General features: G+C 41.4%; 1 protein-coding gene across 1 annotated transcript in view; it reads left to right on the forward strand.

The window, feature by feature from the left end:
- Positions 1-15,030, forward strand: part of LOC121626768 (phospholipid-transporting ATPase ABCA1-like) — a 133,449-nt gene that overhangs the window by 85,525 nt on the left and 32,894 nt on the right. Inside the window, exons 35-39 of the mRNA XM_041965438.1 lie at positions 1,882-2,051; positions 6,239-6,416; positions 7,589-7,704; positions 9,069-9,213; positions 14,734-14,857. Coding sequence (XP_041821372.1) covers positions 1,882-2,051; positions 6,239-6,416; positions 7,589-7,704; positions 9,069-9,213; positions 14,734-14,857 — 733 coding nt within the window. The remainder of the gene's footprint in view (positions 1-1,881; positions 2,052-6,238; positions 6,417-7,588; positions 7,705-9,068; positions 9,214-14,733; positions 14,858-15,030) is intronic.

Raw genomic sequence — 15,030 nt, forward strand, 5'->3', positions numbered from 1 at the left:
CCAGTGAATTAAAATGCACTCTCAGAGGTAATTACATTGCTCACGTTGACTACATTAGTGTTATGAAGTGTTGTTTATATGGTTTTATTATTATATATATATGAAATTACTTTACTAACAGTGATGCATCACTCTGTAAGCAGCATTTTACTGCTGTAGCAAATTGAGAAGGAGCTAGTTTTAACTACTTAATATACAGTCAGGTAGTTTACTCCAGTGGTTCCCAGTCTAAAGGATCACATTATGAATTGGAGGAGGTGTGACATGACTCATGAGGAAAAGGTCTGCTACACAAATCGGTATGTTATAAAAACCTTAATCTGAAGAAGTACCAGTAACTGTAGCTGCAATATAAATATAGTGCAGTAGAATTACAAAGAAAATGTAAATACTAATCATATTTAAATATAGTGCTTGCATAATTGTACTTTCCACTGCTGGACTACGTATTTGATGTTGGAGTTAATATGTCATACAAATACCTCATGCTTGTACTGTATCTCATACTGTGACTGCAGCTTTGCTCCTCCTCAGAACAAGTAGATGTTTAAAGTAGTTTCAGAAGCAGAAATGCTAATGTGGCTTGCCATCATATCTACTCACATATTTTTCTCTCCCTCAGTACCACCCTTGTGTGTTTAACAGACAAGCTTGTGCTCTTTACTTTCTGTTATCTTGAATGCATCAAATAATATTTAAGCTGCTGATCTTTCAGAAAGTGCAGGATGAAGGAAATATGATATTAAAAATAATATCAAATTTGTGCGTCTGAGGCACAGCAAGAACAAAGAGAAAGAGACTCACAAACAGGCAGACGGAGACGAGGGTGTGTGTGTGTGTGTGTGTGTGTGCGTGTGTGCGCACGTCTGTGTGTGTACCCGAGTTTCTCCATATCCCACTCTGTGATGCAGTGTTACGTTAGGCTGACACTCAAACACCATCCACTCTTAATTAGCGCTGCACTATCAGCGGGGTGTCCTCTCTCACCCCCACTGGCTTTCATCCATTCTTCTTCCTCTCCACCCCAGCAGCCACAGACTCAGAGAATCACTTACATTAAAAAGAAAAGAAAATGTTTTTTACTGGCTGGCTGGCATGCTACGCCATATCAGGATTTGGCAGTCACTGCAGGCCTTTATCTTCTATTAAATGGAAAAAAGTAATGTTTGACAGTTCTGTTACGTATTCTTATAGAAGGGTATGGTGCTCTGAAAAGTGCTCGAGAGATTGCTTGACCCCTCTCAGAGCTCTTTTTGTGCACTAAATGGGCGAAAATCTATTTTATCTCTGACTGTATTCTAGCAACATACGACACAATATTTATAAGCACACACACAAATATAAACACATAAAAATACAGAATAAGAAATATCTGTCACCCTACAATAGCACAATACTGTACTATAAGACCCCCCTATTTTTCCTTCACTTATGTGCTAACCACAGGTTTATAAATGATTTGACATCCTTTTTGGTGGCCATACATGTGGCACACAGCTCTGATAATAAGAGCCCTTCACAACAGCTGATTGTGGCACCTCAGTTAGCATGCTAACAAAGCCAGAATAAAGATAGAAGAGCATTTCCTTTGGTCAGCTGGGATGGTACACGTTGCATCTCAGCAGTGCTAAAAAAAATAAATAAAAAATGGGACAACCTTTTCTGAAAAAGAAATTCATCTCACAATGCAACTGCATGCCTTGTATCTTTTTGAAATGGCTCTTCTTTCATAATGCATGTTGTAGTATTTCTCCATTGTTTGTCCAGAACCGAATGTATCGACCATGGCCGTGCTAGATGTAGTTGCTAGGAGACATCTGAAGCAACTGCAAAGCCTCTGCATGCTGTTCTCAGCGCTAATGCTCGCCTCTACCTTGGCAGGTGTGGTTCTACAACCAGGCATGGCACGGCATGGTGTCCTTCCTCAGTGTGGCCAACAACGCCATCCTGAGGGGAAGTCTGCCAGCAGGACAGGACCCCCGCCAGTATGGCATCTCTGTGTCCAATCACCCCCTCAACCTCACCAAGGAGCAGCTCTCCCATGCTGCCATGTGAGTCGTCAGACCCTAAAGCAAGGGCTTAAGCTTTGTGGGGTAAAGGTGCAACTTGAATGTTCCTTGCTTTTAGTCATTGTTGCGTCCCATGTGCCTTGCCATGATCCAGATGAGAAAAACAGGGCAGGAACATGCCCTCTAAAATGGAAAATACAGTGTTCATTTGAAATGTAATCAAGCTAGCTGAAGCATAAAATGCTTACAGCATACTGTATGCACGACTTCACTTTTTTTTTTTTACATCTATATGGAAAACAAGTGCACAGTTTCAAGAAATGCTTTTAGTTCCTACTGTGTGCAGCAATTATTTCACAGAACTGCATCTGCAAGCCTTGTCTGCATTTGCAGACCTCTGTGCACTTTCAACATGTAAGGCTGCTGCATTGCATTTTGCCTCTTGTTAGAAGACGCGATTTTTTACTTTCTGACAATGCATCATCAGATGCAGAACAGCTGAAAGAGATAAGGCAGAATGAGAGGGACAGAGCAATGGAGTGGGAGAAAGAGGAGCGGAGACAGCGGAGACAAAGGGAGAACAGATGAGTAAGAGACAATACAATAGAAAGCGTAAGACAGACAGATAGATGAGGGATTTGTTGGAGTATGCACAGATTTCCGAGGCCCATGGGAGCCTCTCGTGAGGATATACCATATTTTCTTTCTCATGCCTTATCCCATTGCTAGAAAGAGAGCAGCTCCCCATGAGAATGAGAGATTAATGGTGTGCTAAATCACAACACATGGACCTAACTCTACTGCTCTGTGCAGTTCTGTTCTGTGATTATGACCAGTGATTTTGACCTTTCTTGATTTTGAGTATTCCTCAAAATGATCTATTGTTGATATTTTGCATTGTGTCTCTACAGAGACTTCCAATGGGAAGTAGTAGAATACATCCCACTGCAGCAAATTACCATGGAGTGCCATAACCACAACTCCTGACATTATACAGGCAATTCAGCGCTTGCCACCAATCACCTAGTAACAGTTTGACTCCATACTCCGCTGCTGCTCCAGCCCAATCCTCCGTCAGGTATTTATGTCGTGATCGGATGCTGATGACAGCCCTGAGTTAGAGAGGGAGACTGCGCCAGGGTTAGGAGATAATTACGGCAGATTCAGGAGAGACTCCTCTCCTCTCTACCATTCTGTGCAGAGTGTGACGACAACAATTTATGAACTGCGATGTCCAGATTAGCTTGGGCACTCCTTCATTGTTGAATAAGTGTGCAGGTTGCAGACCAGAAATGGGGGAAAAGGGAAAAGACCTCTTGAGTAGAAGCACTATGGAATTACTTTTGGTTGCTTATAGCTCAGCTTCAGTGTTTTTTGATTGAACAAAGATGTGTCATGTGAAAAATGATAAACCCACAAAGAATTATCATCCCGCCCTGCAGTTCCTTTCAGCCCTGCTGAGCTCGTTTGTGTCCTTTATCTGATTGTTTTTGTTTTAAGGCCCCAACCTGCCCAGCACCATTAGGCCAACAGACAAAATTAACAGCTAGCTAGTGAAGAAAGCCAAACACAGAGCAGCTTAAGACCCGGATATTTCTTTCAGAAGTTAGTGGAGAACAAAACAGAGCTAAAACAAGAGCAACTATTGAATTTTGTTCATCAGGTGGCCAGAACAGAATAAATGCTAATGTTGCTCTGCTACCGCTGTATGTGTAATAACGGTCACTACAGTTTATCATAATGATATTATAAAGTGATTACATGTCAGCTGTTGTTATTAACTCAGTTCTTCTGCCCCCAAGTGACCAAAAAAACAAACAAAAAATAAATGAATGTAGCTTTCAGTACACAATTTTTAATGTGCATGATTCAGTGACTTATTTTAGAAGTTGGATTGATGAATTCACAGAAACTATCCGCATCACAGTCTCAGAACTCTAAAAAAAGTCTTTTATTTATATGAATTGATGAATGGTAAAATGCCCGCATTTTTTTTTTTTTTTTTTTTGGTCTCAAAGTCAATTTGCTGCAGGTAGCTGTCAGTGTGGTTGTGACGTCTCCTATAATTTACTTGTCACCAACCCCAGGAAAGTCCCTGAATTACAGAGAGCTGCGAAAGCCACCAATGACGAAAAGTGTCTCCCTGTCCTGTAAAGCCAATCTGAAATTTAAGGGAATGTCAACCTTAAACATTGAATTCATATTTCTCGCTGACACATCCTTAATGTCATGGAGAGACAATTGCAAGAGCTGTTCTATCGATAATAATTCAGCACTAATGACTTGTCCCCTTGCCAGGTTTTGGACACCAATTTTGCACTGCGCCTTCTGATGTGAAGTGACACTCCCCTCTGCACTTCACAACCCATTTCAGTGCGAGTGATGTCATGAGCCGCAAAAATGTGGCAGTATGCAGATGGAAAGAAAAGCGAGGTCACACCCATTGAAATTGCACAAAAAAAACAGGCCCTTCTATTTATTTCTGTCATCTTCAGGAATGTCAGACTGTTGCAGCTTTTTATTATGGATATGGATTTCACATGTATCACTTCTTAATTGCTGAGGACTATCAGTTTGGCAGCTGGCTGGTGTTCCTACCACCCTGTTGAATTCAATGCGTAATTTAGTTGCAATCAGCGAATTAATATTGTTCCTGATTTGTGCACACTGTTTGCAAAAATATCCCATTTATGAAATCATATACGGTTGAGCTGCCAAATGAATTGCAATTTTCTTCTATAAACACTGAAATGTTTCTCAGCGTTATCTACATAATGCCGCATAATACCAATGACGGGCGGTATGTTGTGCCTCGAGCTTCAGATCTGATAATTCTCTCATGCGTTCTGCCCCTCTACACATTGACATTTCACAGCCCTTGTTATTTTAAAAAAGGAAAAGGAAAGCAATACGTCCTGTAACATTTTACTCCCACGGCTCATCTTTCTCACTCTTCCATTATTAGTTCATTAGCAGATTGCTTGCCCTCTTCTTCACAGCAATTAGCCAGCTTCAAGTATTCGGGGTTAGATCATCCACAGCTTTGTCCCCTACATTATCTCCCGAAATAAACCAGAGCATACAGCCCTTGAAACCTGTTGAAATGTGGGCTGGCACCCACCGCCGTAAATTATTTTATTTATGTGTTCTAATTGCGTCTGGTTGGCCATGATAAATACAGCCACGTAGCCACACGGGGTAACTTCTTTAATATGCTAATTACACAACAGGAAGTCTTGTGAGAGATTATCGCTGCCCGAGGGTGAGGATGACGGTGGGGGTTAAAAGAATACACCATAATATTATCCAGTGCTAATTGAGCAGACACGGCGAAGGACGTTTTCAAAGCTAGGATGGCATAAATGAAGGCCTACACCAGTGAAGTGAAGGTCAGCATCTTGGAGGAGAAAGGAACAAGTTGTTTCTAACTATAAGAAGCCTGGTCAAGATTTTAAAAGGTTGACTGGGTTGCCAAGAAACCAAAAGGAGCTATGAATTGAAGGTGAACCCAGCATAATGGTTTCAGATGGCTAATGATCTCTAAAAGCTTTTTTATTATGTACAAACAGCATTGTCAGTGCTTCCCATTGATGTATGTAATGCTTGTCTGATGAAGTCATCAATGCTAACAAGCGCACGCCTGCAACATTAGTTTTAAGTTTATTTCTGCTGGTCTAACAAAATGTGTTTAAATGCATCCTAACAGTACAAAGTAATAAATGAAATGCCTTTACTGCATTATAGGAAGTGAGCCACATGCTGCTTGTGTCGTCTGGCTCAAGAGAACCAGCCACACACCCGCTCTCTTTTCAATGAATCTCTTGACTTTTTCTTTACAGCGACCAAAACATGCACACACTTTTTGCACAGCGCTGTTATTCTCATTGTGGTGATTAGTAATATTTTTTGGCCTTGGCATTGGCTTTGTGGTATATAGCAATGAATAGTGCCCACTGAAAAGGGAAATCAAATCAGCTAGTATCCTCTAAGACCCCATTTAAATGCAGTGAATATCACACTGGAACTTTAATTCATTGGACACATTTCATTTAGATTTCAATTGAACTCAAGTTCTGTATTTCATAAAGCTGTCTCGCATTTCCAGTTCCTGTGTTTTACATTTGTGTCTTATCCAAAGCACCCTGAGGTGAGGGCTTGCATATTTTTAATTTTTATGTCGAGAAGCTCTCCAGTCAACTTCCTGTCCGCTGTGCTCTATTCAATCACAGGGCCACAACCTCCACTGACGTGGTGGTGTCCATCTGCGTCATCTTTGCCATGTCCTTCATCCCTGCCAGCTTTGTCCTCTTTCTCATCCAAGAGAGGGTGAACAAATCCAAGCATCTGCAATTTGTCAGTGGAGTAAACCCAGCTGTCTACTGGTTGGCCAATTTTGCCTGGGACATAGTGAGTACCAGCTCCATCATGCCGCTGTATCACCTCTTGATTAATCGTAGCTTCCCGAGGTACACTGGCACTTAATTGCACATGCTGAATGAAATCTAAGTAAAAACAATAAGGCGTGCATTTTAATGTGACTAATCCCACTCAGGTTTCAGTGCTGTAGGCCTCATTTTACCCTAGATTGTTTCTCTTCTACTATCCTGAGGATTTATTTCCGCCTAAGGTTATATGTAAAAAGAGTATCCATCCACTGTAATTGATAATGTAGCTTTGACACTGCTGGCCTCTGGGAAAAGCATCAGCAGAGCAACAGTTCCTGGCTGAGACGTAATTATCGACAGCGGCTGCCCCCGCTGGTTACACTCAACAGGCTTACCGGCAGTTTCCCTGAGGCATAATTGAAGTAAACATTTTATCAGGTACCTTTGGTAAAGAAATGGCATCAGGACGCTCATCATTATGGTGGATAAATACTGTCTGAGTGGAAGACAAATGTGCCCTAGGAATCAGTGTAATGATTCTAGCCTGAAGCTCTCTACATTAGCATGCATGCTCTATCAACAACAGGGATATTACAGAGAATCCTGGTTGAAAGCTGTGTAATAGTTCCATGTAAACTTTTTCTGTGAACTGTAAATAAACATGTGCCATTGTGCCTTAACACGTTCTACTTATTTTATCTTTTTAGTACATAATTTATTCACCAGTGGAAAACTGCAGGTTTGTTTTATTAAAGAGCTCTGCAGCCAAAAAGAATATTAAAACTATAAGTAAAGGCCTTTTCCAGCTTTCTTTTGATATTGACTGGATTCAAACAAGCATTAAATCAATATTGGTCTCTTAGTTGAAATTTTTAGAAAACCTTTGTATGCTTGTTCAGTTCATTAATGGTGTCATTGAACAACCACTTGCCTCAAACAGAAGAGATGGGTCTGTTTTAAGTGAATTAATTAGACATTTAAAGAGTGATATATTGTGGTGCTAATTAAAAAAGTAATCTACAGATTTTATAATTACACATCCTTCCAGTTTGTCTAAAAATATGAAAAAAGTCAAAATCTTTTTTTCTTGTCACTAATGCCCCAAAGATACATTTCTGAATCATGCACTGGCTTCTACTTGCGATTGGGATCAGCTGTTTATGTTTTCATTTTCTTTTTTGTTTGTTCTGACAGTGTAACTACATCATCCCGTGCTTGATCGTGATCGCGATCTTCCTCTGCTTCCAACAACAAGCCTATGTTTCGCCTGCGAACCTGCCGGCTCTGATTCTGCTGCTTGTTTTGTACGGGTAAGCAAAAAAAGAGAAATCTCGACGCTTACAGTGTTCATGTGATATTTGCTCATAAACATTTACTTTTCAGTCAAAGTAGGTTCTAATTTTGTTTTTAAAGTGTAAGTCATACGGTTACCCTTTTTATTTTACATTTGCATCATGGATTCTTCTTTATTAGATACTTTTCAGATCGCACTTTTCTCCTCACTGTTCAGCAGCATCGCATTTACTGTATTGTTTATTTTGCATCAACATCTGTGAGCACTTCATGAAAGCTACAGTGTGACCAAATTTAGTGTGTTTGCTGAAATATTCAAATTCAAGACCCCATTTTTTATGACCTTGCTATTACATCAACTGGAAAATTCTACAGCTATGCAAAGAAATCACATAACGTCATGGAAGCTGGTTTCGTCAGATTGTTTCCTCTTTCATCCATGGCAATACATTCATTTTGTTTAGTGTTTAGTGGTTGTGTCTGTGAACCTTGTGTCGCTTCTGTATTTTGATCAGCAAAGTTTGATTTAGTTAGTTGAATCTCTTTGGCTTTGAGTGTGAAGACACTTACCAATCAAATAATGGATAGCAAGCAATTATCATACTTTTCAAGGCATAAGAGGCAGCATAAAAAATCTTTTTAGCACATCATCCACAGCTTGGAGATGTTGGCCCATTTTCATAAAATTTAGGGGTAACTGCTACTATGCACTATTTCAGGCAAAATGTGCAGCACATTCATTTTAAGCTGTTTCACATGAAGTAGGCCCTGTGCTGCGGTGGTGAGCAGAGCACGACTGCAATGTGCTGGCTGTTGCATCATTGTCTTGAGTTCCCAAGTGAAAACCAATGGAAATCAATATGTTAATGAGGTGTTACATGTATAACAGCCAACATGATCAGCCATATCATGAAGTGCACAGTAGTGGGTTGCACAATGTCCAAAAAAAAAAGAAGAAGAAATGTGGAGACTGACCTTCAAATACTGTAGGCCAACAAATAAACTGTTAATAAGTCTTTAAAATACTGAGATTTTTTAAATTCCGCCTGCATACACAATAAACATACTGAACTGATTAATTGAATGTGAAAACTCTGAAGTATAAAACTGTTGTTTTATCTCTTGTGTGATTACTTTGAGCTAAAAGTGACGTTCACTGCTGCAAACCAAGTGTGGGTGGCATTTATTGTTCAGCAGTGTTTTTGTGGGTCACTTACCGGACATTCAGATGATCAAACCAGGTCGGCGATGCCATGAAACGATGCAGCTGACCTGGCAATCTGCTTTCATGAATTGAAAATGGCATAAAATTCTGCTCACAAGAACTCAGCCGCTGCTGTCACGTAAACCCCGGTGCTTGACAGTGTCTTGTTTTCTGCAGGTGGTCCATCACCCCCATGATGTACCCCGCCTCCTTCATCTTCAGCGTGCCCAGCACAGCCTACGTGGTGCTGACCTGCATCAACCTCTTCATCGGCATTAACGGCAGCGTGGCCACCTTTGTTATGGAGCTCTTTGATGATGATGTAAGTGGCGCTGGCACACAAACACACACATATGCATGAGCACATATTCTGGAGAGACTCACACACATATACTGTATGCACGGTTTAAACACTATGGAAAACACAGTTCCTGTGAAACAGCAGGCAGAGGCATTCAAGCTCCCATAGCTGCATGAAAAATATATTTAGAAGCTATAGCAGTGGATGGCTAATTGACATGAATCATAGATAAACGCTCTGTGTTTTCGAAGCAAAGGCTTCCTTACGCATGTGGGTGGAGTGTGTACCCACCTGGTATAACTTTTAATATGTTTCCTTTATCCTCTCAAGGATTTTTCAAAGGAGTTATTTTCCCTATTCTCTTTAATGTTTAATCGTTTGGTGAGAATTGGGTCTTCGGAGAACTTTCCTCATCCATCTTTCAGCAAGTGTTCATTTTAACTGAAAGCTGCTTCAGTCTCAGGGGAATCAAAAGACAAAGACACCAAAAAAGAACTGCACAAGAAATGGAGAGCTTAGCAGGAGAGAGGGGGGATGTTGACTGTCAGTCATTTTACTTTTGAATATAATTTAAATCACATTTCATTTTTTAAAATAGAGAAAAATTAGCCTATTGTGACTGTGCAATTTGTGTAACAGCCAGAACTCTCGATAGCAGGACCCCTTGGTTCCTTACAGGTGGTGATGGTTGAGAAAATGATCGACTCTTCTCAATGTCTTTTTTTCTTTTCTGAGCTAAATACGCCTAATTTGATTTGTAGACTTAATTATTTGCACGATTAGCATACATCGCCCACACTTGGGTTTTTTCACGTCACATTTTTAGCCTCACGCTGATCACTCATTCCTTGTCAACAGACATAACGACGTTTCGCTCTCTGACAAGCTGCTTAAACATCTGATACCTCATCAGGATTTCTCCCACAGCTCCGAGCCGACACTTCAGACGGAGCATAATGTTGTCTGAAAGACTTTTCCTCTGCGCACTCTGTCCTCTATGACACGCCTGCCTCTGACTTGATGCTTCCTCTGGTGCTGCTCCGCGATGGCATGGGATGTTTCCTGTCTCCTAACGAGGCTGCCTCATTTGCATCGTGATTTCATTTTTGCCAGCGTTCATTATCAATTTGTATTTTTCGGCTGGCGCGTCTCTCCTCAAAGAATGTCATTGTTGTCATTTTGTCGCCTCTCCATTCACTTTATTTATTGATACAGTACCAGTGGAGTGTATTTCTCATAAAGAGTGCCATTGGTGGTAATTTAATGGACAGCATGTTGCCCGCTGGCAGCGTAAAGGGACGGATTTATTATGCTCCTCTCTTGTCCAAGGCATTAGGGACAGAGATAGTGTTTCTCTGAGACCCGACAGGGACAGAGGTCCATGATAATTCTGCTAATCTGACTTGATTTTACTCCTGATAAGAGAACCTGATGGGCAGACATCAATCCACAAATGTTACAACTCTGAGTTTCCACATGTCCCCCGTTCAGAGCAGATATCTCTACAGAACAGACTCTTTACAAAAAAGCTACCGTAGCTACGACAGTGCCCCGGTGTGCCCCAGTGAGGCAGAAAGGCAAGATCCTAAACATGACAGCTCAATCCAGTCTTCTCCTTTTTCAACTCTTGCTGTTTCAAAGCTTTGTCTTACCATTTTTCGGCTCCTCAGCGGTGGCATTAGTCGAACAATGTCGCTTAAAAGTCAAGCTACAGGTCTCAGTCTGTTCTCCGTTTTGAAGCACGAGGTGAATCTAGATCCCTTTTGGGCATGGCACCATTTTTTCCAAGAGGAAAAGTAACAGCAGAGCGGCGGCGTTGCAGACTCGGTGCCCCAGTTTTGTCTCGAGACCAATGGGAGATTTTCTTCCCCTCAGGACCGTCCGGCTCCCTGTGGATTGCATCAATCCCAGCCTGCCTTGTATGCTTGAAGCGGTGTCTCACTCACTTCCTCCACCACGTGCCACTCAGAGATAACCACAGGCACGGATAGATTTTCCAGGATAAACGTCAAGGTGTGACAGGGTGGCCAGCAACTACCTCCTTCATGTGGTGCATTGTATGAAGTCCAGCAGCCTTTAATGGCAGGATTAAACATAGAAGTTTTGTGTAGTGTACTCTTCAATTTCCTGTCCACCCCATTTTTTTAAATTAGGAACAAACTTGACGGAAATTACATAAGAAGTCTTGAATTAGCAGGTTTGGAGTGTTTCTGCCTTTTCACAAGAACTGCAGTAGCTTTAAAAAAGCAGAATATCATCTCTAGAAAATATCTAACTCGACTGTTTGAGTCATATATTGTGTCTGTCTGCTTTCATTGTGATTCCCAGCATTATGAATGAAGCCATGCTGTGGGAATAAGCACAAGTAGCGATATGGGTCAGATAAGCGCTCCGCAGACTATACCACCTTCAAAACCATTTGAAAATGATTTATGGGCATATAGCACAAACGTAAGGGGGAAAATTGTCCAGCGTTTCATCATTCCCGACTTAGAGCCTCTTAGGTCTCCTTGATGAACACCCAGTCAAGAGAAGATGTGTTATTTCATGTATTGATCTCAAATTAGGTCTCGCTTTCTAAGCATTCCTCTACCAGACAGATGGGCTGCGTTCAGCCAAGGTCATAGCTGTTGTTTATTTATTTGACTTTCTTTATCTCGGTGTAAGCTCAGTGTTGAATGTAAAGAACAGAGTCAGATCCCAAGGTGTGTGTGTGTGTGTTTGAGAACAACTCAGGGTTAAAAATATTTTTGACATTAAATGTTAGCGAACGGAAAGATAGTGTTAGTGACAGCTTCAGGTGTAAAGTCTTCTGCTACACTGAACTGCAGCCGCAAAAACTGTCCTTATTTCCATATTTTAATAAAAATCCAACTCAACAAGCACATTTCAAATAGATAAAAATCAATAAAAACATGGTTCGAAAAATAAAAGAGAAAACTGTTTATTGGAATTGCTAATTTAACATAATGTTCCTGAATGCACCTCAGCTCCTGTTTTCCCCTGCTACAGTCTGAGCTATCATAAAAATTTCAGCAGACTGTTGTGCTTTATTTGTATGATCTGTCACATATTATTCTGAATGTTAGATTAGATTAGATAAGACTTTATTAATTTCACAATGGAGAAATTCACTCTTACAGAAGCTCTTCAAATCACACAAGGGGGTGCAAATAGCAAATGGAGGCGGAAATAAGAACAATAGGAACAATAAGGTGCAAAATAAGAACAATAAGGGTGCAAATAAGAACAAACGGAGCAATAAATTATAACTGTATGAATCCCCCTATATTATGAATCCCGATGTACTGATCGATGACAGGAACACATTTTTCGAATGATCTCCCGTCTACATTCACAGTCTAGTCTTAGCGCTGAATTGTCATTGCAGCTCTTTGTACCCTTTCGTCTTCAAGCGAATGTGTAAATGTAGATAAAAGGTGTGATGAATTCTTGTTGAACACATTGCCGGACATCTGAAGGTTTGCTTTGACATCATGATCAATGAGGCCTTTTTCATCGCGCTTTCATATCTGCCTGAGAGAAACTAGGCCAGTGACCACCTACTCATGCAAAAAAAAAACATCTCACATATGCCTGTGCCCACTCTTGGATCTTGAACATTACTGTATGTTTTGCCACGAGGGGAAAAGATGAAGTGAGATTGTTTTCTTCTTTTTGGCCTGCGTACCCTTTTATGATGTGCTCTGAATAGGAAAGTAATATAGAAATGTTGCGAAAAGACAAGCTTCTTCCACACAAAACAGTGATTGTTTTTAAATTGCTGGGCTGTATAAATGTTGATTTTAGACTATCCAAGATGAGGTTTGCACCGCTCTCACATCTGTGTGCTAAACATAGAACTAGCAGGCGGTTAGCTTAGTTTAGCATTAAGAACAGGAACAGCTAACCTGGCTCGCTAATTGCCACTTTGTATCTTGTTTTTTTTTTCCCTACAAAAACTAAAGCTGTTTCACTGGGGTTTATGTGCCAGTCTATTTCTTAGCCAGGACCAGTTGCTGGGGAACCTGTGGAGACACAAGCAGCTTGCTGACAAAAGATATAACATGTTAATTAGGGAGCTGCAAAGAGGCTGGTTGGTGGATTTTGCTACCTTTAGACAAAGCAAGGCTATGTTTTTCCCTGTTTTCAGTCTTAATGCTAAGCTAACTGGCTGCTGGCTCTGACTATATATTTACCCTGCAGACATGACAGTGGTATCAGTCTTTTCATCTAATTCTTTGCAAGAAAGCCAATAACCCCATATTTCTACATAATGGAACTATTCCTCTAAAATGTATGCAGACATCCAGGAAACTTACTTGACAAAGATATCTTTAAATCTGGCATTTGGATTGTTTTTTAAAGCTGGCTGACTCATAAGGCTGCATGCGCTCATCCTCAGCTGCCAATTGAAAGCTTACTCAGTGAAACTAATAAATCACAGAGCGGTTACACGCACAGCCACGAATGAATTCAGTGACAATAATGGCCATCGTCTGGAAATCTTGCACACAGCTTTAACAAAATGCACCGCCACCCCCGCCCCTCCCACTCTTCGCTCAGGCTCGCCTAAAAAATGGAAATGATGAATTTATAGTCTCCCTCCATGTATGCAAGAGCTTTGAAGACTCTCCTGCAATGAAGCAGTATGCATAATGCATGAACTTTCTTTTGAACGTCACGCCACGCCAAACGTAGTAATATTTTGTCTTCTATCTCCCTGCCGTTCCCTCTCTCGCCCCTTCCTCCCTCCCTGACTTACTGTACTTCCCCCCTTATTTGAGCCAGTTTGTCGCAGCCCCGTCCATTGTGGCGTTATTTAATTAATTATTTCTTTTGTGCTCCGCTGGGCTGCCGTCAAATTGCAGCCAGAGGGAGGAGGAAAGGGAGAAAGGGACAGTACAATTTTGGGGAGAAAGACAAGTTGTAGCCAGGAAATGCCCTGTCAAGATAAGACTAGCCTTTTATGGATGCCTTGTGAAACGGCGACACAGTATACTTTGGCTTTGTGCTCGGGTGTCTCTTTGTTCTTGTATACAGTATCAAAAGAAAGAAAAAGAGGCGGACACACAGAGAGCGCCTGTAGGTGTTCCCACATTTTATGGGAACTTTTCAGCTCCGTCTTTCTGGTCTCTGTGTGCTCCTCCTGCTTACCTGAGCACCACCTCATCAGTTTGTGTCTGCACATACCGCATGTGAGTTCCCTCGCAGATCACGCGGCGCGCTCCCTGTCATTTGCTAAACCCAGACAATAAGAAGGTGGATGAACTTCGACGGTCCGCGCTCCCTCAGCGTGCCATGTGGCGCCCTGCAACACAACAGCGCGCAGCATGCGAACGGAGTGCAGGATGTTTGGTAATTATCCACGCTTGCGTCTGGGCGCCACACACTGTCTTCTAAACCTCTCATGCCGCTGGCCCTGCTGATTCAAGGTGGCGAGTCAACATATTGGGCTTGTGCCGCATAAATATTTAAACCTTTTGCATACCACGAATTTGGATCTTGAGTCTGTGTGTTTTTGTGCATTTTCCTCAACAGAATGTCACCTACATCAACGACATAATGAAGCAGGTGCTGCTGATATTCCCGCATTTCTGTCTGGGCAGAGGGCTAATTGACATGGCCAAGAACCAGGCAATGGCGATGTTCTTCATCAGTTTTGGTAAGAGGCCACCACCGCTATGAACATAACGAGAGTATGAAATGTATTCTAGTGATTCAGTTGGTTTAATGTGATTATATTTTCCTAAGACAAAGGAAAACATCTGCCAAGTGGAGCTTGACTCAAGCGACTATATTTTGATGTCACAGCAGCAGTCTGTCTCATTTTAAGAT

Source organism: Chelmon rostratus, chromosome 23 (genome assembly GCF_017976325.1).
Source record: "Chelmon rostratus isolate fCheRos1 chromosome 23, fCheRos1.pri, whole genome shotgun sequence".
Lineage (NCBI taxonomy): Eukaryota > Metazoa > Chordata > Actinopteri > Chaetodontiformes > Chaetodontidae > Chelmon > Chelmon rostratus.